The 26,215-nt window shown below is 47.1% G+C and overlaps 1 protein-coding gene across 4 annotated transcripts in view; it reads left to right on the top strand.

Annotated features, from left to right (window-relative positions):
* Window positions 1–26,215, top strand: part of Scn8a (sodium voltage-gated channel alpha subunit 8) — a 170,679-nt gene that overhangs the window by 48,657 nt on the left and 95,807 nt on the right. For 3 of the 4 annotated variants that reach the window (XM_028782252.1, XM_028782255.1, XM_028782254.1), the window contains exon 1: window positions 11,105–11,380. In XM_028782252.1, coding sequence (XP_028638085.1) covers window positions 11,105–11,380 — 276 coding nt within the window. Of the gene's footprint in view, window positions 1–11,050; window positions 11,381–26,215 lie in introns of those variants that run through there. The other variant, XM_028782253.1, reaches the window with a different exon arrangement.

Genomic DNA, 26,215 nt, shown 5'->3' with positions numbered 1-26,215 from the left:
GTGTGTGTGTATTTGCATATGTGCATATAACAACAGCTAATGAAAAAAGAGGCCATGGTTTCCAAAGAGAGAAGAAGGGGTGAATGGTGAATGGGAGGGTTTGGAGGGAAGAAAGGAAAGGGAAAATTAGGTAATTGTATTACAATATATCAATTTTTAAAAAACAGTCAACAGTGAAAGGTTTCTGAACACACAAATCAAAATCTAAGTTAAAACGAACACCTAATAAGTTCAAGCTGTCACCTGGAGTTATGTCACTGCAGCCTTGGTTCTGAACAGAACACGTGCACTGCATGTGCTGTACTGGGGGGCGCCAGAGAAGGGGGCGTCTGCAGTGCAGCGCCAGAGGAGGGGTGTCTACAGTGCAGCACTAGTGAGGAGGGGGCAGCGCCTGCTGTGCAGCAGTGGGGGATTGCCTGCAGTACAGCACCAGCAGGGTGGGGGTGGGGGTCTCTGAGTCTACTCAGGGTTGTAGCAGTACCCCTGTTGCTTGCCCTCCCTGCTCTGTGTATGAGATTCCTTGCCCTGCAGAGCTCCGCCCACCCACAGAGCTCCACCTACCCGCAGAGCTCCACCTACCTGCAGAGCTCCACCTACCCACAGAGCTCCGCCCACCCACAGAGCTCCACCTACCTGCAGAGCTCCACCTACCCACAGAGCTCCGCCCACCCTCCTGCCAACTCCCATGCTAGCAGCTGTCCTTCAGCCTTAGTAGATGCTGCCTATTTCCAGGAAGCCTACCTTGATCCCACTAAACCAGGCTAGGTGTTCTGCTTTTGTGAGTCTGTAAAAGCGTGTTTTACTTTATTGGAGAATTTAGCCTACTGCTGTCATCTGCCCATTTACCTATCCTTTACCCCAGAAGACTGCCAGGTCTCTTGTGGGCCACAGTGAATCTTGTTCATCAGAGCATAGTGCTGGCGTATTAGAAACTCCTATAACACATGTAACTATAACACATGTAAGTAACTCCCATAACACGTGTAAATAGACTCATAGACTCTTATAACACTTACCTGTTCGTTTCCAGTTTCTCTCACTCGCATGCTGTCGAGGCTCATCCGTGACGCGGCACACACGTTAACCTTCCTTTTACTTTTAAGGTTGCGTAGAATTTCGGTTTTTAGTACATACCGAATCTGACATGTCCAGTTCATGGTCATTTGGGCTGTTTGGCATGTGTAATGATGCCGCTGGGAACATCTTTTCGGGTTACCGCTTTCAGTTGGTAATGTATAGTAATCGATGGTAATAGAGGAATTCTGCTCCTGACTTGGGGAGAACTACCATGCTCTTCTGTAAAGCTGATGCTTCTCCGTAAAGCCGTACAGTTTTATGTTCCAATCAGGCCTGTGCTGGGGTTCCAGTTAGGTAGGTGGGTAGGTAGGTAGTTGATAGGTAGGTAGGTAGGTAGGTTGTTAGGTTGTTTGTTTTGTGTGTGTGTGCTGAGGTAACAAATGTTGGAAGGATGATATACATACGTATGTATGTATGTATGTATGTATGTGTGTATGCATGAGCACGCACATGCACGTGTGCCATAGCGTGTGTGTGGGTGTCAGATGACAGCTTTCTGGAGTCAGTTAGCTTCTGCTAGCTTGTGGGGTCTGGGGCCGGAGTCAGGCAGTGTGTAAGGACCTCTACTCCGAGTGGTCTCAGCAGCCCTTTCGGTCTCCTCAGCCTGTCAAACTCTAGCTCCCTATTGCTGGCTGTGTTCCTGTGTTAGCCATCTGACTAGCCATCCCCTTCAGGTGCTTTGCCATTCTATGACGTTTGTTCTCATCTTTTGATACTTTCATATAAAGCACAAGATGGTTTGATTTAATTAGTTTTTTTTTGCATGTGTCTCTGGGTGGCATGCATTTGTGTGTATGGTCCTGTTCACATGTGTGTGGGCATATCTGTGTGTAGGTATACATGCATATGTGTGAAGGCCTGAGGCTGATGACAAGATTCTTTCTCGGTTCCTCCTCACCTCATTCACAGAGATGGGGTTTCTTTCTGAGCCCAGAGTTCCTTTTGGCTAGTTCAGACAGCCAGCTTGCACCAGGGATCCTGTGTCCTGTCCCTCCTAACATTGGAATGAAAGGGCAGACCGCCATGCTCACTTGCCATTTCTGTGAGTGTTGGGGATCTGAACCCTGGTCCTCTGGACCTCAAGGCTCACAAATAACTTCCTGGCCATGTATTCTGCTGAGTTTCATAGTTTTTTATCCTTTTATTTCTGCATTGGTTTACTTTTGAGTTCATGTTGCATGAACTATAAAGCCAGATTCCTTCTTTCACATGTGTGTGTGGCATTCATGTGTCCTACACTGTGCATAGGGCTGTCTTTGCTCAGTCTTGACTTCTGTCTTAGCTGGGGTTTTACTGCTGTGAACAGACACCATGACCAAGACAACTCTTATAAAGGACAACATTTCATTGGGGCTGGCTTATGGGTTCAGAGGATCGGTCTGTTATCATCAACATGAGAGCATGGCAGCACCTAGGCAGACATGGTGCAGGAGGAGCTCAGAGGTCTCCATCTTCATCTGGAGGCTGCTAGCTGAACACTGACTTCCAGGCAGCTAGGATGAGGGTCTTAAAGCCCACACCCACAGTGACATACCTGCTTCAACAAGGCCACACCTTCTAATAGTGCCACTCCCTGGGCCAACCATATACAAGCCATCATAGTATCCATGTTGAAAATCCCTTGACCACATATGAGAGGCTTTATGTCCGAACTCTGCCTGTTGGTCTCTATGGTTGTCTCTAGGTCAATACCAAAATTCTGATGATTCCACATTTGTAATTAATTTTAATACTGGGTATATGAGTCATGAAACTTTTTCTCTTTTAAGTCTAAGACAAGTTTGGTTTTATTTCTGTTTGGCAGTGCCAGGGACTTAGCCAATGGCCTTGTATGTGTGGGGACAGTGTTCTGCTGCACAGCTGCACCAAAACAGATGTGTGTTTCTCCTAACAGAACAAACACCTCTGCTGCTGTTTATTTGTTTATTTATTTTGCAAACAGGATCTTGCTATGCAACTCAGACTAATCTTGAACTCACCTTGTAGCTTATGTTGGTCTCTTTTTTTTCCTTAAAAAGTATTTCTATTAATTCTTTGAGAGTTTCATGTGTATATACGATGTATTTTGATCATATTCTTCCCTTCTTCTTTCCCTAACTTCTCCCAGATTACCCCCACCTCCCAACCTCTCCAACTTTGTGTTTAGGCTGGTCTTGAATGCTCCATCCTCCTGCCTCAACCTTCTGAGATGGCATTTTGGGTGTGCCACACTGAATCTGGCTCACTGGTAACTGTTAACTTAGTGCTGTTCCCAGCATATTTTTTATATGCCCTTGCCTAGAGTCCCTGCAATGCCTGCTCACTAGCCTGCAATGACTTCTTACTAGCCTGCAGTGCCTGCTCACTAGCATGCTCACTAACCTGCAATGCCTGCTCACTAGCCTGCAATGCCTGCTCACTAGTCTGCTCACTAGCCTGCAATGACTTCTCACTAGCCTGCAATGCCTGCTCACTAGCCTGTTCACTAGCCTGCAATGCCTGCTCACTACCCTGCCAACTTCCATTCTGTTCCTGTGCTAACTTCTCTTCAGCCATTTTCCTTGTCTTCCACACCTTATCCTCCCACACGGGTCCTTCTTTACTTGCCCATCAGATTTCAGAGAGCACCAATATCTTACTCCTCTTGGATGACCAAGAGAAGAGAGCCCTAGCCATCTATTACCCCAAACTCTTTGAGTCTAGGTCAGTCTTTCTTGAAACTCTCAGGAAAACTCTGAGGACTGAGAGCCACAGTCACTGTTCCTTTATTATCCGGAGCAGAGTGGGGACAGGTCAGGAATGAGCAGCTGAGATGGCAGCACTGTGAACAGGGGCATAGACACAACGTGGCTCTGTGAACATAGCAGTCTGGCTCACCTCAGAACAGCATGCCCGGACACAGTGAAGTCTGAGGATAACTTTGACCTGCCCCAGGCTCTTTCCTTTTTATGGTACAGAGGATCAAAACCTGAGCCTCAGCATGCCAGGCAAGTTGTTTTAACTATACTTCTGGCTCTGGCTCCCAGCAAACTCAAGGCTGTCTTGCTGTAGACCAGGAGACTTGATGATAATAGCTAGATACTTCTTTGTTACATTGTTACATATGATGATAACAGTCTGTGAACATTTAATTTGTTTGTTACATTGTTACATGTAATGTATGTGATGGTAAATGCACAGATTACTGTAGAGGGAAAAAACCCTAACACAGAGACAGATAGTGGTCTGCCAGCGTGTAACTACCACGGCAATGGAGTGACTGGGGAATTACAGCAGTTGGGCAGAAAGTGCTACAGTTAATGCAGTTAATTTTATACATTCATGATTTAATATGAGGCTGCAAGGGACAATCATGTATGCTCTAAGTGTGTTCAGGGCTTTGATAAGTTTAAACTTTTTTATGGTAGCAAATGATCAGACAGAACTTTTATACACACATTTTTTAATGCATTCACGACACACTGAACTTTTCATTGATTTTAAAAAAATAATTCTGCCTACTTGGTGTATCTGTTCAAATTGTCAAAAAATCTGCATATAAATGGATTTGTACAATTCAAACTGACATTGTTTAAACATCAAGTGTATGAAGAAAGCGCTGGCCCTCCCTCCCCTTTGCTGGGCCGCCCTCCCTCCCTCCCTCCCTCCCTCCCTCCCTCCCTCCCTCTCCAGTGCTGGCCTTCCCCCTCTCTGCCAATGCTAGCCACCCCCCTCCTAGCTCACTGGCTGCATGCAGAACTTACGTAGCAGGTAAGCTGTCCCGCCTCTCTTTTGACTTTCAGATCGGGAAGGTTGCATTGCATGACCTCTGAGTTTATTCTAAACTCAGAGAAAACTGTTTACTTTTTGCAAAGTTTGCTCTGAAGAATGAGGGGTTTTTGTGATGACCAGAACTTAAGGAAAAGAAGAAAAACAGACTGTAGGGTTAGAATTTGTAAATAGAAGTCCAAGAAGTAACGGTGACCAGACATTTTACCAGGTGATGCTGGGTCTGTTGATTGACATCAGAAAAATGGATTCTGTCTTCATACCTGTACAATGACCAGTTGCCAGTGGTTTGTAGGTTTAAACGAAAAGGGTAACACAATAAACTTCTACAAGAAAACAGGAGAACACATGCATGACTGTGGGTGGGATGGTTGTTTCTTAAAAAAAAAAACCCGACTTGGATGAAAAGATTGATAAATTGGATTTCAATAAAATTAAGAACTACTTATAAAAATATTGCCAAAAACACAATAGAGAGGGAGGTAGTTTTAAAATGAAAATGCTGGGCATGGTAAAACACACCTTTAATCCCAGCACTTGGGAGGCAGAGGCAGGCAGATCTCTGTGAGTTTGAGTCTTCAGAGTGAGTTCCAGGACAGGCAGCTCTACACAAAGAAACCCTGTCTCAAAACACTAAACTGAAAAAAGAGGTAGATATTTTATATCTGATGAAGAGTTTGTCCATCAAATAAACAATTCGAGACAAGAAAATGTAAATGAGCGAGTAGAAAAATGTGGGCAACTAGTGTGGCCTGCGTTTACAAAGTGTGTATGGGGGTATCTAAAACGCCAGAACACAATACAAACTTGAACCACTGTGAGCCAAGAGTCGTGTGAAGAAATGCATCAAACCCTTAGAGAAATACATAGCAGAAACGCCATGAGGGCAGACGTTGGGTCCTCAGAACCCATGTAAACACCAGGCAGATGTGGTGGCTCACCAGTAATCCCATCACTCGGGAGGCAGAGCCTGGGGCTGTTCACAGCAGTCTGGCCACCTAGACTAACTAACCTACCTCAGTTCACTGAAAGACCCTTCCTGCGTCATCCTCAGGCTTCACTATACACAAACACACATTCATACATGTGCACATGCTACACACAGAGCCACATAGGGAAACATTTCAGATCCATGAGTCCCGGTGATGGCAAGCATGTGGAGAAACTCACCTTTGCTAATGAGATGCGGAGGCTCAGTCACTGGAAAAAGCTTAACACTTCTACAAAACCACCCGACACTCTTCCCATCAGAGGCTGGAGAGATGGCTTAGTGGTTAAGAAGAGTACTAGCTGCTCTTCCAGAGGACCCAAGTTCAATTCCTCGCAACCACGGGCAGCTCATGACTGTAACTCCAGTTCCAGGAGAACTGACACACACTCAGACGGACACACAGACAAAATGCAAATGCGTCATCAGACCCTGAAGTTCCTGTCCTAGGTGTGTTCTCTACCGAATTGAGAATGGAGCTGAACATGGCGGCTCACACTTGTAACCCTAATGCTAGGGAGAGTGAGGCAGAAGGATGGTGAAGTTGAGGCCAGCCTGGGCTGGGTAATGAGATCTTTTCTCATTACAAACATTGGAAAGGTACAGAGTGTCACACGTGCAGAGCTTGTGGTTCTCACAACAGCCAAAAGGTCGAATGAGCTCAAATGTCCGTCACTGGGTTAGTGAGCATGTGCTTGCTGTACAGGTGTCTAGAGAGACTAGGAACGCCGTGCTGGTCCACGTGCCATGGGACTTTACCTTGAACTCTCACACCATTGAAAGGTCAGACACAAACAGCTGCACATTGTGTGCTAATGTTAATACCCAGAAAAGATGCAGTGGTAGGATGGAGCATACTCTTGGTACCATGGAGCTGGACAGAGGGGTGGGGGTTGCTGAGAGACTAGGCTGGGTGAGGGAGTGGGCACCCCTGTACTTGGGGCACAGCAGGGAGTTTGCAAATACACTGTGATATCTTTATAAAAAGATAAAGAGGATATATTTTTGTAGAAGTGTGGGGGAAGAGGTTGCCTTTGTGGGCCCACGCTGAGGCACCCCTTCCCCCTGAAGGACCAGCCACAGGATGGCATAGTATAGAATAGAGCTTATTCATGGTATGGGGAGGGGAGTTAGGAGGGTAGTAGAGGCAGAGAGAGAGAGAGAGAGAGAGAGAGAGAGAGAGAGAGAGAGAGAAGAAGAAGAAGAAGAAGAAGAAGAAGAAGAGAAAAGAGAGGAGAGGATTAGAGGCCAGACATGAGCACATGGGGGGTGGGGTGGGGTGGGGTGGGAAGGGGCAAGAGGACAGAGAGGGAACAGGAAAGCAAGAGAGAGAGGAGGGGCAAGCAGCCCCTTTTATAGTGAGTAAGGCGCACCTGGCTGTTGCCAAGTAACTGTGTGTCGGAGCCTACCTGACTGTTGCAGGAAAGCTTAGACAAAATACTAACACACTGCGACTGAGTAGTTTGCTTTAAAATGTTTAATTTCAAGTTAACCTAGATTTTGCCTCAATAAATGAATCTTAAAACCTTGAGGTGCCACTAATATGAGTGAAATTGAGAACATGTGTTCTGAGTGTTGGCAAGGGTCTGGGGCAGCTGAAGCCCTCTACCCTGTGACATACGTGGTCTCCAATTCAGCATTCCTCCCCTAGCCAAATGCTACAAAGAATCTAGTATATATTTGGCCACTAAAAGACAAGAGTTAGGAGCTGCTTAGCTTCTTCTCATAGTAGCTTAAAGCAACCAAAGCCCGTTAAACAACAGTAAGGTGAGTAAATTGTGCTTTGGTCATAAATGGAACACTACACAGCAGTTAAAATGAACGACCACAGTAAGGTGAACTCCGCAGAATGATGGTTGGAATGGAGCCAAACCCCATAGGTTGAATGAGTATCTATCTGTACTTGTCTGAAATCAAGAAGCAGCGAAACTAACCCATGGAGGTTACTGTCCACAAGGGAGCTCAAGAGCAGATGGGGCGCTCCACTGGTGTGCGTGTATAAAGGCTGAACTGGGCACTGCAGATCCATACAGCTTCCTGCCTTGTGTTTACTTTTGAAAAGAAACTGTAACAAACTAGGAAACAAACAATAGTCACCAGAGCAGATGTCGGCAAGGCAGGAGGGAGGATTGTGTGAGAAACAGGAAGTGGCCGGAGGCCTGGAGCCGCAGTGAGATGCTACAAAATTGGGTCTGCTGTGTAAAGGCTGGACTTGCAGGAAGGAAAAGGTTATGAAAGCCGATTCTCAGAGATCTTTGGGAACATACCTGAGTAAACGGAGGCTGACTGTTTTTGTGGGACCTGAGTGGGGGAGCTGCTGAGAAAGGAGTGAGGAGGTCTGAGGTGGCTAGGGACTGGAGGTGGTGACTGGGACCCTATGCTGGATGACAGAGCAGGAAGAGGAATCCTTTAACTAGGAGTCTGTGTCTGAAGCCCCCTGATACAAGTGGGGGACTGTTCTGGGCCCAGTGAGGACCAGTGATAGAAGTCTGAGTCACTTGTGTACAGATGGGTTGACACCAGTGAGCACCCTAAGGGAAAGAGGGTAACAGATTCTGGGAGGCAGTCATAGAAGAGTCTGTGGGAGATCACAGCCATGTGACCAGGAATGACACAGTGGGTGTCACCAAGGCCTGGGGTAAGTAAAGCAAGTGGGGGTTTTCAGATACATAGGGAGAAGATCCAGGAAGGAAAAGGGAAGGTTGAAAATGTGGTGGGGAACAGGGCTAATTTGGGGGGTGAGGGGAGGCTGGCCCTGGAGAAGTTGGGAAGACAGAACCAGGCAGCTCCCAGCCTGGATAGCCGAAGCTGTCCGAAGTCAGAGCACAGGAGGAGAATGACCTGAGATCGTGGTAGATGTGGAAGGTGGAGCCTGGAGTTCCAGATCTTTTAGTCTCATAGGTTCCAGGTGTAATCCTATCTGTTGAGTGTCTACAGGTGCCCGGAGTCCTGACTATCACTCTCTGGCAGTGTGGCTTTGGGAAAGTTCTCCAAGCCTCTGTTTCTGTGTCTGTTAAATGTTGATGATGACAATAGACTTCACGCTCTGTTCTGGAGATGAAGCTAGAGCAAGCAAGGCACGCGGAGCAGAGCCTCCAGTGGAGGCCGAGGGCGGGCGCACTGAGACCGGAGTCCACAGTGGGTGCAGCTGCAAGAGGTTTTGCTGGCTTTGCTCAGGATATGGGAGGAATGAGGGAGAAGGAAGGCTAAGCTGGGGAATCTTGTGAATGAAGTCTCAGATCACGAAGCCCTATTCTTCCTGTGTGAGTTACTTAATGAGCCAGACGGTCTGCTAGAAACTAGTGTGTGTGTGTGTGGGGGGGAAGGGTGGGATGGCTAACTATAAATAAATAAAATAAGAATTTAACAGTAAAGATGTAGGAATTGGGGTATGAGCGTCTGGTTGAGGTCATATCTTCTTTGCATTTTATTCGTTTGTATTTATTTATTAACAGGTCACATGGTATGTGTATGGAGGTCAGAAGGCAGCTTGTGGGAAATGGTTTTCTCCTTCTCCCATGTGGGTCTAGAACTCTGGTCTTGAGGCTTGACAGCAGGCACCCCTACCTGCTGAGCCATCTCAGCCTTTGGTTGTGGCCCTGTGACCAGGCAAATTTTTCCAATCTCTTGGGGTCCCACATTTCTGCCCAGTGGATGGGACGAGATATATAGTGTCTTGTGTTTCTAAAGTCCTATGCTTCTCACCCGGAGTGATTTCTGTGACCTCCACCCCCTGCCTGGACCTGTGGGTTTGGTGCAGAGTGGGAAAGTACCCAGTGTTTGTGGAGGTGGGGTGGGGGGGTGGGGAGGGGAGGGTGGTGTATGGTTCTTGCCCAGGAAGCCCCGTGCTGTAAGTATCTGCCTGGCTACAGACACTCAGCTCCAAGCTGCGGTACTGCAGTCACCAGGAAAGCAGAGTCTGGGCTGGCAGATGTGTGAAAGGAGCCCTGAGGGACAGCACTCTCACAGTAGTGAGCGTTTACAGTCCCTCTCTTGAGCAGGCTCGCATTACATAGATCTGGGAAGTGGACCCTGAGGACTAAGTAGGAGCAGAAACAGCAATCTCTAGTCTTCCAAAACTATTTCCTGGAAGTGCGCGCGCGCATGCGTGTGACGCTAAGTCAGTAAATACTCTTAAAGGATGTGTGGAGTGTGAGAGACAGAACGTTAAGAAGTATATTTCCTGGGCCGACCGTATGCTGCCCAGGCTGGAAACAGGAAGCACCACTCGGAACAGCAGGTGAACTGCCCCTGGTCCGTGTCCATTCGGACAAGAGCAAGTGCTTTTCCGAATCCTGACCCCTCTGCTTCCGTCTTGGATGGAAGTAACCCAGGGTTCTGTCTGCAGCAGTGAAAGGGCTTTTCATATGCGGGCTAAGCAATCCCTGACGTGTGGCCCCAGTGCTGTTGCTCATTCCAGAGGGCATGGTCTCTGGTCCATCTTCCCTTCTGTCTGAGTCTCTAAGGAGCCAGTCTCCCAGGCCCGCGGTGCCACATGCCTGGCACATGGGGGGGGATCTGGAAGTTCCCTTGGTCTTTCTCATGGCTAAGCAGCGGTCTGTGAGAGTGAGGGGAGCCCTTTCCACTAAAAAATGTCTTCTGTGTTTGTTCCTGGTGGGTGCTTGATCCTTGAAAAAAGATACCACTGGAATCTTCTTATACTGGGCAGAGTTTTGACAGCTCAGTAGATTGAGACACCTTGAAATGGAAGGATGGATTCAGACAGGAGCTGTTTCATCGATATTTTGTGTCGGCAAAAGTTTTAAGGAGTTAGTTTTGTTTTCCGAAAGTGAAATTCCCGTGAGGAAGGACAGTTTCCCCTTTCCTTGCCCTTAAAGGAAAACTCTTTCTTTCTGAGCATAGATCCAGAGGCAGGAGGGTGAGCATGCAAAGGCTGGCCCTAGGGAACTCTAACTGTGCCTTGTTAGCAGAGAACAGAGTGCCTGTGTGTGATTCTGAACAGTGGGTTGGATTTAAAGAAATACAAATATGCCCAGAGTTAGGGAGACCTCAGTCTTCCCCTCTCCCTGGCTGATCAATCCCCAGAGAACCATTACAAAGGTCACCCAAGCCACTCTTACCGTAGATTTTCTTTTAAGATGAAAAAAATGAAAGCATCTCAGTGTGGAAGCCTGGTGGCAGAGGTTGTGAATGGAGGTTGAAAACCAGCTGGCTTAATCTTGGCCTCCTTTTTAGAGCAGTGATTGATTAATGCTGCCTGTGTTGCTGTTCTTCCAGAGCTGACCTGTCCCGGACTCAGCATAACTAACGAAGCTGCTGCAGGATGAGAAGATGGCAGCGCGGCTGCTCGCACCACCAGGCCCTGACAGTTTCAAGCCTTTCACCCCCGAGTCACTGGCAAACATCGAGAGGCGCATCGCCGAGAGCAAGCTCAAGAAACCACCCAAGGCGGACGGCAGCCACCGGGAGGACGATGAAGACAGCAAGCCCAAGCCAAACAGTGACCTGGAGGCGGGGAAGAGTTTGCCTTTCATCTACGGGGACATCCCGCAAGGCCTGGTTGCCGTTCCCCTGGAGGACTTTGACCCGTACTATTTGACGCAGAAAGTGAGTCGGAGGAGATCCAGATGCAGAGGCTCCTTCCCGTCAGGCTGGGGAGAGGGGACAAGGACCTGTGTCTTTGCCCGAGCGAGTGGGGAGACATAGCGAGCCCTTGCTTCCACCTGGGATCCTTGTGTCCCCACTTGGTTGCTGCTGAGGGTCACTTTCAGGCCTTCTTACAGGCCAACTCTGTTGGCAAGACTTCCAGTTTTGACTCCAGGCAAGCTTTAAAAACAAAACAGCGACAACAACACATACCTGTGAGGATATAGCTCAGTGACAGAGCACTTTCTAGCACGGGAAACCCCTGGGAACTCGAGGGGAAGACAGAAGGAGTGGGAGAGAGGAAATGTGGGCATGCATGAAACACACCTACTTCTTAGTGTTCAGAAGGATACTACAGCTGAGTAGAATCTCCCTGACCCATACCGTTAAATCCCGTCTTCGTATTTAAAGGTGATATTGTTAGCGCAACAGCAGCAGGCTGGAGATGTAGTGGAGACCGCAGTGTGCTGTCTGTGCACCTCTCCGATATAACACCGGAGCATGGCCTTGTGGGGCAGACACAGTGGCACACACTGGGCCGAGGGAAACTTGTTCCTTTGGTCTTGTCACCCATAGTTTGGGTGGATCTTTGTAGCAAAGCCAGTTCTGTCCCCCTGCCCGGTAGGGAACACAGGTAAAAGGCCAGCCTTCATTTGGCCAAGGGTTCAAACTTCTTGAACAGTGTCTGCTGGAATCTTAGATTATTGTATGAAACAAGACAAGAGAAGAAGCCAAGCCTCCGGGTTTGATTCTCTAGCCAGGTGATTAGCTCCTGGATCCTGAGAGCTGATGTCACCTTGTGGGAGACCCGCCTCACGCCACAGATGTCATTTAAATAACTGTGCCAGTGGCTTTCCAGATAATGGGATGGCGTGGTTTTGTGTAATTGTGTATTTACACTAGAAAGCTCCGGTACACTATCTTTGTTTACACGCCTGGCCCTTTGAACTGATGCTGCTAGTACATTTTTAAAAAGCTTTTAGCTTCTTTGTCTTGTAAATGAAATGTAATTAAGAGACCTGTATCCAAGATTAGTGAGAAGGCTCAGCAGGTAAAAGCTCCAGGTCTGAGGGCCTAAGTGTGGTCTCTGAGTCCCATGTGGGAAGAGAAAGGACCTGTAAATTCTCCTCAGATTACCTGAGTGCCTTGGTGTGCACACCCTCTCAATAGTGGGTGCAGACATACATACATACATACATACATACATAATACATACATACGTATGTACATATGTACGTACATACATAAATACATAATGCATAAATACATATGGCTAATGGCTATTATAAAACAAAAAAAATTAAGTCAAGAAAGCATTGCCAGCAGTTCATAAATGTTCACTGTACATTAATATTTATCTACCTATAGTCTGTCTATCTACCTATATTCTATTTGTCTATCTACCTACATATAATCTGTCTGTCAGTCTGTCTACTTGGTACAAATTCTTACATAGTAGCCCAGCTTGATCCCGAACTCACCATGTAACCACATGAACTCCTAGTCCTCCTGCCTCTGCCTCTTGAGTTCTGGAGCTACAGACTGTCGCACCACACACCCTATGAGGTGCTGAGGCTTGAACAGAGGCTCCGAGCATGGCAGGCATGCACCCGTCCTTCTAAATGAGGAGTTTTCCATCTGATTAAAAAGAACAAGCTTTCTCGACGTTATCTCAGGTCCTCCCCATATTCCTGTTACTGGCCCTTCTCACTAACCAAGGCTAGCATCGGCTAAATCAGCATGGCTTCTCCTACAAGGAAGCATATGGGAATTAACCTGTCACAAATAAAAAGCCTGTAGGGGAGAAAGAGACTTTAAGAGGGTGTTCCTCTCTGCTTGTCTTTCAGGAGTTGTTGTAAATAATTCCTGGGAGATAAGCTCTCTTGCCTGGTAGATGATTGTCTTTTCCTCAGCCTCCCTTTCTAACACTGTCACTGAGGGGACCTCTGGGGACCCCTGTCTTGTTTCCTGTCTTTCTTTTATGGGCAACAGAAGACCTGTTGTCTTTCTAAAGTTCTAGCTTCATCCATGTAGATTTTCATTCATGTAGATTTTCTGTTCCAGGAAACTCAGGACCCTGAGAGCCACACATCACGCCATCCAGGCGCTGTTCCAAATACTGCTGGTTTGGCCATCCTAAACTTTGAGGGCCTTGTTGAGTTCCTGATTTTTCCAGCTGGTCTCTGCAAACAGCTCTGTGTGCTGCTAGCCTGTAGCTCCACACCTTTGCGCCCCTTGATCTGGGAACTGGATGCTAGGACTTCCTTCCTGTAGCCTTCAAGTTTTTTTCAGTTATTCAATACAAATAAGTACGTTTAAGAAACAGATACGTATTTTGACTTATCTCGTTTTAAAACTAGGTTGTATATTTACATCATCAAAATTTCAGAGTTATTTGGTAAAAAGCCCCGCCTATAGGTCCACTTTCCGACTCCCACTCCTGCCTCCCTGCAGAGGTAACCTGAAGTACTATCCTTTATGTCAGGATACATAGCAGATCCCTCAGGAGCCTGACCACCTCAGACACCTGTTCTCAGCCGTTTTTGTTTATTGTGGAATCTTGTTGTTGTCCTTGTTTAGGCTTTCAGGGAGGAGCTCAGACCTGGCTGTGAGTCCACGCATGCTGGGCGGGCAGGCTGTGAAGTCTTGACTTTGATAGGTGTGGATTCTCCGCTTCTTTCTTCCTCCCCCCCCCCCCCCGTTTTTTTCCTTTTAGAGAATCAAATCAATGGCTTTTCTTTGCTGCTTGCAGCATCTGTCTTCACTGCAGAAAATACCGTCTGCTGCTTCCCAGTACTTTGCTGACTTTAAAGCGGCCGTCTGCATATCTCTAGTGACCTCCCTAAGGAGGCAGTGAGGGGGGTGTCTGGGTTGAATCGAGTCCTACGCCTTTGCCTTTCCCTTTCCCGTTTCTCAGGCCTGGGACTGAACATCCTCTGTGTCCAGCCGGCTGCCATATTGTAAGAAAACCCCAGAAGCAAAGGTTCCAATCTCAGGACGGACGTGTCTTAAAGAACCATGCTGTATTCCTGATGCACCAAACAGTGGCATGCTTCTCAGAGTTCAACTCACTCCACAATCTGTGGGTTCGTTTGTCTACAAAGTGAGGTACACTGAGACACGCAGGAAGTTAAGATGTGGAGGCCTTTGACGTCATTTAATTCAGCTTGCTTATCATTAATTATTTTATGGTATTGATACTTTGTCAAAAGCCAGATCCAGGTTTGCAAGGTGTCTCAGTGAGTAAGGAGACTTACTAGATAACTGACTCCCATGGGTTGTTCTCCGATTTCCACTCACTCCTGACTGTGTGCGAGCACACACACGTGCGTACACACACACGGAGATACACACCACACACAAACAAACATGTCCAACCACACACGTGCACATACACACCACACAAACACACATGTGCACACACATACACCACACAGAGACACACACACACACGGGCACACATTTGCACATGCACACACCACATACAAGCACACACATATGCACAGACACACACACACACACACACACACACACACGTAATTTTTTTTAAAGCCAGAGTTACTGTTAGTGGTGGAACCAGCATTAGATCTCACCCCTTTATTCATTACAACAGGTTTTCAGCTTTTGCCTTTGAAAGTTGGCTCAGTTGTCCCATTGCTGGTAGATGGATATACGGAGCACAAAGCCAACTCCCCTCCAGTCTGCATCCCTAAAAATCTAGATGCTAATGGTGCTAAGAGCCATGTGGTCATCTGACCCCTGACCCCTGGGCTCACTATCAATGCCGCCATATTGCTCACCTGGATGTGGGCTCCTGAGCTGTTTAGCCCCTCCACTTTCTGTTCCCTGTTGAAGGAAGATCATCTCCCTTCCACCACAACCCACAGCATAGTGGAAAAAGCAGTGTCTTAGTTATGGTCTCATGGCTGTGAACAGATACTGTGACCACAGCAGCACTTACAAAGGACAACAGTTAGTTGGGGCTGGCTTACAGTGTGAGAGGTTCAGTCCATTATCATCATGGCAGGAAGCATGGGAGCATCCAGGCAGACACGGTGCAGCTGAGAATTCTACATCTGAGACCTCAAAGCCCATCCCTAGTGACACACTTCCTCCTACAAGACCACACCTCCCAATAGTGCCACTCCATATGAGTCTGTGGGGATTATTTCCTTTCAGGCCACCACAAGTACCTAACTAGGAAGCAAAACCCTGGTTTTACTTTTACATTTTATCTTCAATTTGCTCCTAGCCAAATAAAATACCCTGGGCCTTGGTGTCCTCATCTGTACACAGGTGTGGCAGAGCGTGCCTGTGTCCATATCTTTCTGCTTGTGTGTTACACCTTTCCTATTTGCCCCATGTTTCTCCAAACCCTGTGATGAGGTGTTCTCTGTTCCCTCCGAGTTTCCCACTCTGTTCTGCATCACTTCCTCTAGGAATGTTCTTCCTTTAACCCCAGCTTCTGGAATTCCTTCCCACTCACCCAGGCCCAGCTCAGAAGCTGCTCCTTCCTATGACCTAACTTGGTGCTTCTGCACCAGAACGGAGTCCTCTCTATTCTGAGTTCTGTAGCATAGTTTAGCTGCATAGCTTTGGCTCTTGGCTGGTCGCATCTGCACACCTGCCCAGGAGCTATCTTGATTCACAAGTGAAAGACACACACACACACACACACACACACACAGCAGTTAACTTTAAAATGCCTTGGCTAGCTCAAAGACTGGGCAGTTCTAATCCTCCCCGAGGCTAGCACATGTTTTCCTCCTGTAGAGGCTTCCTAGCGGCTCCTGTGGGCAGCCCTTTAGGGTCACATTCCTTCTCACCTACATTTCAGATGATTTTCCCTCAGCAGCTCTAAATCTGATCTGACTCCCTGTGAACCATGGAGATTCTCCTTCCTTCCAGTTCCTAGCCCACCCAAATTCAAAGGTCTACCTGCCCAGCCATTGGCTGTTGGTTCTTTATTGATAGATCAAAAACCAATTGGGGACAAGAATTTCAGCGGTTGTACACACAGATTCCCGACTTTGGGGACCAGATTAATTCAAAGCATTAAAACTAATCCCCAACAAGTTCCCATAAGACAGTCTGTCTTCAGCCTCCAGAGATGATTTCAGGTGCCTTTCAGTGTGGGCATGGCTGGTACATCTGTGCCCACAGGTTTCACAGTTCTCTCCTCACCACCACTAATGATAGAGCCAACGGTCCCTGAAAATCTGCTAAGTCTCTCCCCCTCCGTCTCCTCTTCCCTCCTGCACCCCCCTCCCACATGCATGAACACACACATGTGCGCGCACGCGCGCACACACGCACACACACACACACACACACACACACGCACGCACGCACGCACGCACAAGTTCCCTGGGCTGCTGGCTGGTATGCCTTTCCTAAATTGTTTCAAATGTATCAACAGATGTGGAGAGTCAGGCTGTTAGGGAAGGCTTACATTGTATCCATCGGGTGTGACTGACCAATTGCTGGTGAGTTGTTAAAGAGTTGGAAAGTTTTGTTTCTGATCCTGTCCCCATCTAGTTCTGGGTAATCTTAGCTGTATCAGTTAACCGTGCAGGGTCTGTAGTTTCTCTAGTATAGAAAGTTAAGGTGCACTAAGGACTATTAGCTCACCTAACTTTTTTCAGTGTCTGTAAAGGCCATAGCTTGGCCTTCCCATCTATAGCAGTGCATACCTCCGATCCTGCTGTGCTTTGCTTCACCACAAAGCACCTGGCAAACAGGACATTTGTTGGCTCTTGTTCATCTTCCGCCTTCACCGGCTAAAGCAGGGCCTGCTCTCTAGTAACCATTCAGTCAGTATTTATTGAGTGAATGAGGCTTCTAGGGTGTGATGCACATGAAAACGTCATGTTCTGAGCGATAGCAATAGGATTTTTAAATGTAGAATTTTCATACATTCCAAAGTGAACTGAACTCTTTGGGTAGGGAAATCTGGTTATCTTTCTATTTCACGGCGGGGGGGGGGTTGTTTAACAGCTCAGAAGTAGATCAAGAAATGGGTTTCTTGGTGATTTAGAGATGTTGGTAGACGCTGGATCACTGTGGGGTGCCCACTGTGCTTTCCACACTCCTGACAGAACCCTCGGATGAGAAAGGACTTTGTCTAAGATCTTAGTAATCTCCTCTATGTATTGCTTTAGTATTTGTCCATTTACTGGCAGGACAAACCTTTGGTCGTGTCCACCCAACTAAGTATTTTTCTCTTCATGTTATTAGCCTTTCTCTATTAAGTGACTCTGAGGAAAGAGACCCTGGTGTGGAATACATGCCCACGTCGATGGCTGCACATAAAACGTGATCAGTTTAACCCAGAAAATACTCTGGAGTAAGGCACTCAGTGCTCTTGTGGGAGAGATGGAATAAGATCCGTTCTTTACCCCAAAGCAATAGTATATTGTACAGCGCCCCTTTGGGCAAGGGGGAGGGTGATTTTATAGTGAGAGTAGTATTTGAATTAAGCCTTGGACTTCAGAAATGAGGGATGGGTTAGAACTTTGAAAAGTGGGAAACACAATGGGGACAAAGGCATGGGGACAGAAGCCACAGATGTAAGAAAAGCCTGTTTGTCTGAGGTAAGTGGGAGGCAGGGAGTGACTGAGGTACAGAGGGAAAGAAGACTGAGCAGGAGAGTTGGGGCCAGATTCGGAAGGCTGAGGCTATGGGATTTATACAGTTTGCAGTGCTGTGTCTTGTCGGCGCCCTTTCTGTCCAGCAGAAACAAGACACATGACTACCAGGTTCCTTCTCTAAGCAGTTTATTCAGGAATTCTTTACAGCTAGTCGTCAGAGGGGGAAGTGGCCCCGATCTCCACCCGGGCCAAGCTTAAATCCCTGTAAGAGCCAATGAGCATCTGCCATGTATCATCCCCCTATAGGTGCACATCAGGTCACCTTAGATTGACGTAGGATCATTCCCGTGGATGCGCAGCCCCATAACCATAGAAGGAGTTGTTTATCACAGAGAGTGCAATGGAAAAGTGGAAGTCAAAGCCAAGCCAGCGCCATCTTTGGGGCACGGCACAATGCAGCTCTCTACAGTGTCTCCTCACACAGGACCCCACACAGTTTACCATCACCCCGAGCTGTGATACATGATAGCCTATCACTCCTCCCAGAAAAGAGCTTCTGCTTCCCAAGCGCTAAGCTGTACGCACAGGAGCCAGTGTTCACCTGAATCCTAGGATGAAGCAGCTACCATGTCTGCTGGATCCTTCCCCGGGCTGAAGGTTATAAAAAGTTTACTCTAATAGAAGTTGGCCTGTTGCTCTCTTTGATAATGATCATTTAGGTGATGGATGATGTCTTGGCGATCATATCAATCGTTTTCTGAAATAGTTTCATTTTAACCCTTTCCTAGTCACAGCACGAGGCTGTCACCTCCGCAGGAGGCCTCTCTTACTTACTGTTTCTGAAGTCACACAGACATTGTGAGTAGTTCTTTACACACAACCTGGTTGACCCAGGCCATTTCTGTTAACTGTGGTCCTACCAAGAGGGTGTCTGATTCAGGATCTGAAGATGTTTTGCATGCTCTGCTGGGGCTGCAAACTTCAGCCTGTGGACACTCACCTTAGAGCAAAAAGCTGTTCTGGTTCAGGGGATAGGGCTGTCCTTCTGCTGTTCAAGACTGGGCTCTGCTGCCTTTGCCCTATTCCTTCCTGTCCTCTGGAGCTTTATGGTAAAGCTCTTGGCCACAGATTATCCCTTCTCTTTCTGTACTTTCTATCCTCCTCTCCCCTAGTGTTGCTCGCTCTCTCCCCTCACTTCCCCCACCCTCACCCCCAATTATGAACTGTAAGTAGTCTCTCTTCTGTCTCGTCTGGATCTCGTCTCCCTGCTGATCCAGTCATTTCCCATGTCATCAAGACCCACAGAGCCCTGAGCCCTCCATCCCCAAGGCAAAGCCTTGCCTTGCTCATGCCAGCCTCGAGGTCTCCCACAGGAGGATGGTGTTTAAAGTTTGATGTCACTGAACCCTTCAGCTGGGTTAAGTCTCGTGATTACTTACAACTCTTTACTTCCTCCATGCGAATTCTCTTGAAGTCTCTTACAGCTTAGATTCCTTTCTGTTTCCTTCTTTCTCCTCTCCCCTCTCCCTTCCATGCTGCTGTCTGTTGCTCAAGGCTCTGGCCTTGGGCTGTGTATTCTCTTGGCACTCACCCTGGGCGACCTCCCCCCCCCCATCTCAGCACCAGGCCTCTGATTTTATACCTTCTGAGTAGTTGCTTCTTTACAACTCAGCACATTCCCTGTGGGTTCCCCATAGGTGACCAGAGTGTTCAAAATGGGACCTTTTCTCCCTCAGGCCTCTTACTTTTGTCTTTGAAAGCAACACTGATATTCCAGTTAGCCAAGTTTCTGTGACATCTCAGGATTAATAGTATTAAAGACATGTTGGTATTATGATGATTTTTTTCCTTTTTAATTGCTTATGTGAATGAGTATTTTGTCTGCATGTATGTCTGTGCACCATGTGTGTGCCTGGTCCTGCAGAGGCCAGAAGAGGGCTTTAGATCTCCTAGAACTGGAGTTTCAGACAGTTGTGAGCTGTGATGTGGGAGCTGAGAACTGAACCCAGGCCATCCAGAAGAGTAAGTGGCAAGTACTCTGAACCATTGACCATCTCTCTAGCCCCTGATGCATGTTTTTAAAAGTTAGAAAAGAAAATCCAGCTTTAAAAAAAAAATCAACCTTATCCAAGTAACTTGCTTGTTCACTCAACTAGTGTGTGGAAGAACCAGGTTTGCATGCTGTGGTCTGGGAACTTGTCAGTCACAGTAAAAAATGCCCAGCTCTGCTCCCTGTCTGCTGTGTGCTACAGAAAGATGTTCTGTGTGGGGTTTCTGCCATCACTTGCAGACACTTCCTTGTTTTGTTTAGAAATTTAATGTATTGGCTCTCTTAGCCATTTTTCAAGCCACGTCTTCGCCATGGTATTTGAAAATGTAAGAAGACTTTTCAAAAGCTAAAATCAATGACTTTTTAGAGGTGGGTGAGCCAAGGGTTGGAAAGCTGACCATATCGCTGAGCTCCTGACAGAGGGCTGGTCAGAGCTATTAGGTCTTTGACTTTCACTGTATAATTTCTTCATGTCTAAGAGATCCAGTCATACATATAATAAGCATGTGTGACCTGTCAATCTTCTGCCACATGGGCCTCACATCACATCCCCTGCTTGCTGAGAAAATCTTGGTATATTAGTTACTGTTCTATTACTGTGACCAAATAGCCAACAAAAAGTAACTTGGGGGTTGGGGGAAAGGTCTATACTGGCTCACAGTTTAAGAAGGGCACAGTCTGCCATGACAGCAAGAGGCACCTGGTCACTCTGCATCTATATACAAGAAGCACAGAGGGTCCAATGTCGTACTTAGTTCACTGGCTGACTCCTTTCTATCCAGTGCAGAGCCCCAGATCAGGGAACAGAGTCACCCTTGTTCACAGTGGGTCTTCCCTTCACAGGTCCAAAGCCTCAGCTTCGAATCAAGCTTTTCACGTGTAAGCTTCTAGTAAGTGAACGGTACAGCTTGCATTCTTAACAGCATCCAGCGACAGAGAATTAGCACCGCCCACTCCAGAGTGGAGAGACAGCTGCCTAACAGGGAAAGACCAGGCCAGAGCAAGGTCAAGTTCAGTAAGCAGCCACCAATCCTGCAGCTCCCTGCTTAGCATCAGCTTGTAGTGGGATCATCTGTCCTGCGATGGCCTTGGGTGTCTATCCTTTACTGTACCTACAGCACACAGAGCTTTGGGTGTGGGGTGTTATAGCACAAATTCACTCTATGGCTGCACCCTTCCTCTGTAGATATGCCACATTCTGAGTTTTTTTTTTTGCAAGTTAGGCTTCACTTCCCAACATCATGCAGCCATCTCTCAAGGACTCCATACGGGGAACCCAGCCCTCCCACACTTTGCCTGGCCTCAGTGACTTTCCCAACCTTGGCACAAGCTTTTTTTGGGGGGGGAGGGCATGTTTCAAGACAGAGTCTCTCTGGCTTGTAGCCTTGGCTATCCTAGAACTCAGTCTGTATACCAGGCTAGTGTTGAACTCAGAGACCCACCTGCCTCTGCCTCCAGAGTGCTGGGACTACAGGCATGTGCCACCAACCGCCTGACAGCACAAGCCTTGAGGGCCCCTCACTTTTATATCTCTCATGGCTAGAAACCCAGTACCATCTGGACAGTACCACCAGGTTCTATCTACCTGCATAGCCTTTTGTATTATGGTTGCAGCAAACCTTTATACTTTCAAGGGGAAATATTTCTCCAGGTAGCTGTTCTCAAACTGGGAAGCTCCAGGTGACATTCAAGGTCTTGGCTTCCAGCCTGTTTTTACCATTCTCATTTAGGACAGGCCCCCTGTCCTTAGTTAAATCCTCCTGGAAAAACCTCTATAGACAAACCCAGAAATGTGTTTCTGTGGTGATTCTAAATCCTTTCAAATAGACAGCAATGACAATCGCAGCAAGGCTGAGGGAATAAGTGTACATAACAGATTTAGGCAGGTAAGAGTGTTCGGTTGTAGAAGCCAGCCCAAAGTGAGAGGGTTGGGCTGTCCTGGAGATCTAAATGGTACCAATTTTAGGCTCTAGAGACTGTCATCATTACCTGCTGTCGAGGTTGTAGCTAGAGAGAGTAAAAGAATGTTTGTTCCAACTACCCTTCTGTGGACTAGGTGGGTCTGTAGAGCCAGAAGGTCATGAGCTGCTTGCCTCTTAGGAGACTGAGAACTTAGCAGTGAGGACACACCCCTGAGCCATATGTCATACCACTGACCAGGGACTATCGGACACTGATTGCGTACAATACTTTCTGTTATGCATTGGTCTCTGGCCACGTGGTGGGTACAGATCCACATGGCATCTCTTCTTACCCACCTTCGCTTGTTTCCATTTATACTTTTTAGATGGCCAGGAACGGTTCTAGTTTGGGGTGCGGGGCTGAGAATATGCTAATAAGCACGCTGCACTGCAGTACAGTGAAGCTGTGTATTGTGCTACATCTGAACTGTACCTCCATGTGAATGTGCTTATACCTGGCCCTGCACAATGACTCTTCCCCTAACTGTGGGCCCAAAGGAAAGACTGCATCCTGCGCTAACCGTGGCCATACCCCAAAGTCACATGCTCCAAGCCCCACATAGTTAACTGGAGGTGAAAAAGCCTGTGTGGTTTAGGAGACTTGCTTTATGCCAATGTAGCACATTTATTAATACTCTACCCCATAATTTGTTAAGAGCCGTCCCACTGCTCTTAATGGGCTGTGGGCTCAGAAACCTTCGCCGGCTGTTGTTATGAACGGATATTTCCCCTTGGGCAGTAAACCACAGTCCAATTTCAATTTCCTTTTAACTCATTTACTTCACAAAGATCTAATTTAAGACATATTGGATAAAATAGTCTTGGACTTTATGGGCACCAAGTGATTGTTGCTTAAGAAGTACTCTCATAAAAGTCTCAGGCTCACTCCCTCCCCAGCCATGTTTCGAAAGGGCCTGGTGTTGGAGCCACATGGAACTAGGGCTGAGTCTTCCTTTCTGGATGATTGAGGTCGATCAAAGAGCCATGTAGACGCTTTACATTTTCAATTATGTGCACACACCTTTAATCCCAGAACTCAGAGGCAGAGGCGGGTGGATCTGAAAATTCAAGGCCAGCCTGGTCTACAGAGTGAGTTTGAGGACAGCCAGGGTTACATAATGAGGCTCTGACTAGAAAAACGACAACAAAAAAATCAATTATGTATTTTTTTGTCAGTGGGTTTCCGGTCATACCTGTTTATGTCTCTCATTGTTCCACCACTGGGACAAATACTTGAGAATATCAACTTTAAGGAAGAAGATGCATTTTGGCTCCTGATTTCTGTGGGTCCAGTCCCGTGGTCGGTAGTCTCCGTTTCTTCCGGCCGTTGGTGAAACGGCGTCATGACAGAAGGGCATAGAAGAGGACAGCTGCTCACTTCCTGGCAGCCAGGAACCAGCAGCAGGAAGGAGTGAGAAAACATGCCTGTCCGTCCGTCCCTCAACTGCTCACTCTTCCCTGCCTCCCAGTCCCTCACAAGCCTGCTCATTCCAGCTCTGCCCTGCCTCCCAGTTTCCACCACCTTCTAATCATGCTGTCTGATTATAACTGAGACAGTGAATTGACCCAGGCACTACATGAGAACCTTATGGTCCAGTGGGGGGAGGAGGGAGGGAGCACAGCGCATGCTCACAAGGTGTATAGCGCTAGGCCACCAGGAAGTGCCTCCTGCCAGCTTCTGCTCCTGCTATGTTTCCTAGGCAATATCGAACACACTCATCCCTGGTCTTTTGGGACTAACATAAGGGGGCAAAATAACTCTGAGAGTTCCGCCAGATGTAAAGTGGAAGGATAACTCATGGCAGGTTTTCTCCTCAGTAGCACAGCATGCTGCCTTTTGTGCTTCATCATGGATGTCTTGTGAAATTTCTAAACCGTAGCTAACAAGGTTAGAAAGGACTTGCCATGCCCAACCAACAGGCTTCTCATTTTCTAAATGTGAAAAATGAGATCCAGGGAGGGGTAGTGGTTCATCTGACCCCCAGCTAGGGAGGGGAAGATGGAGATGGGCTATGTGACGGGCTGAAAGATGACCTGCTTGCTCCCTGGTGGGCCAGATTCCCTGGACTCTCCACAGACTCATTTAACCACCCCTGAGGCGGGAGTTAGCAATCTCTGTTTTTAAAAAATTCTCAGAGGGTTCCAGTGCAGCGTCTGGCCTTCGTCAGAAACTGGTACTAGCTACGCCACAGCCCGGATCGGTGCCATCTGTCCTGTGTGGCCCAAGAGCTAAGTATGGGTTGTCTATTCCCACGTGGTTGGATGTGTGAAAAGTTTGTGTGTCCGTGGAGTTCTACAGAATTACAGCCACTCCTGTTTGTTTACATGTTGTCAGTGGCTTCCGTGTACCTCAGTGGCAGAGTCAGCTCTGGTGACAGAGTCTGTGCCACCCACAGTAGTTACACCCTGCGCTCTCACAGAGAAGGCCTGCCGTCATTACCAGTTTCCCGTCTCTCATGTGAGCTCTGCGAGGACGAAATCTCTGGGAAATCCCTGAGCCGTGAGGATCGCACTTGTGTGTTGGTCCAAACACCCTCTTTCTTTATCAGAAGGCGTGTTTAAGAAACACTACATGCAAATTATCAGTAAATCTAGTTATTTTTAATGATAAATTACAGAGCTACTGAATTATAGAGGATGTTCATTTGTTTAAGGAGTTGGGTGTACAAAAGATGATTCTTATAAGTAAAGGACTTTCTATAAGTGGTGAAGATGAAGGAGTTTAGAAGGAGGTGATGTTAAATTGTTTTCATTTTGTGTGCAACATTATCTCTAAATTATGAAAGTTATACTTCATGTATGAATTGTAACTGATAAAGCCTCTATTTGCAAACCAATCTTTTTTTTTTTTTTTTAAGCATCTAATTTTCCTCAGGCTCCTCAGTTTTCCGGTTCATCACTAGAACCCTAGCTAGCTTTTTGACTAACATGTTAGGATCTTCTCTCACCTCAGATAATGGACTGTTCATTATCCAACAGACAACATTTATTGAGCACCTTCTGTGTGCAGGTAATGATTTTGTAATAGGAAATAGCCCTCCTGTAACTAACCCAAGAGACAAGAAAATAAAGAGCTAAGAGAATAGGTTATTATTAGTATTTTTAAGTCTTGTTGCTTGTCTCTTAAGGTAGGCAGGCAAGTTAGTAAAGGCTTTAGGTGAAGGGAAAGAAAGGTGAACTTTAGGTCCTGCTGCATGGACCGGTGTTGTCGTTGTTGGGGTGTTTGTTTGGTTTTCCCCACTATTCTTGGCTACTTTACATGGTGTACCCAGGAGCTCAAATTTCCCATTTACCAGAGAATCCATCCCTAATGTCAATGTCATTCTGACATGTAGTCATGAAATTACCACCCAGTCCAGCACAGCAGAAGCTGTAAAGAGGCTCTGAGCTTGGCATAATATACCACTCTCTGCCATGTAACCTTTACGGGTGGTGCCCCTCCCAGGAGCTTTTGTAAGATGCACATAGGCTGGTAATTCCCTCTTTACCTGCACTTCATGAGAGTACTATGCCACTGAATGAGGAGGTTGTTTGAAAGGCCTGGCATTTCACAGGGAGAGTTGCTATGGGAACACAGAGGGGGTACAAGTCCTTCAGAAAGAGGGAATGTTGTGGCCCATTTATTTCTTTGGAAAGCCAAGAAATGGACGAGCCAAATCTCTGCCCTTGACCTGTTTTAAGCTAACCCCAGATCTTCCAGCTTTACTTGCTTTCAGGATTGGGCTTTTCCTGGAGATCACCACAGAATCTGTACACCCTAGCATCGGAAGAGTGATTTTGATTAGCACAGCACCATACCAAACATGGGATGGGTGGAGGAGGGGACACATTTCTAAATGAAGAGAGCAGCACGGAAAAGTTGCTTTTCTACTGGGAGAGACTGGTGACTCTGCCAGATGAAAAGAATATAAAATACGAGATATGAGGAAAGAGACTTAAAAAGAAACCTGCTAAGCATTCTTTGGGAGCCTATGGATCGAGCACTGTATTGGAACTGCATAGGAAACATTAGCTTAGCTCCTGCCTCCAAGAAATTCAGTTTCTTAGAGAGAGGGAAGAAGAAGGGGCAGGGGAGAGAGAGAGAGAGAGAGAGGGAGGGAGGGAGAGAGAGAGAAGGAGGGAGAGAGAGAGAGGGAGGGAGGGAGGGAGAGAGAGAGAGAGAGAGAGAGAGAGAGAGAGAGAGAGAGAGAGAGAG

Source organism: Grammomys surdaster, unplaced genomic scaffold, assembly GCF_004785775.1.
Source record: "Grammomys surdaster isolate TR1022 unplaced genomic scaffold, NIH_TR_1.0 724, whole genome shotgun sequence".
In the NCBI taxonomy this organism is placed as follows: domain Eukaryota; kingdom Metazoa; phylum Chordata; class Mammalia; order Rodentia; family Muridae; genus Grammomys; species Grammomys surdaster.
This window is presented reverse-complemented; position numbering and strand designations above follow the sequence as displayed.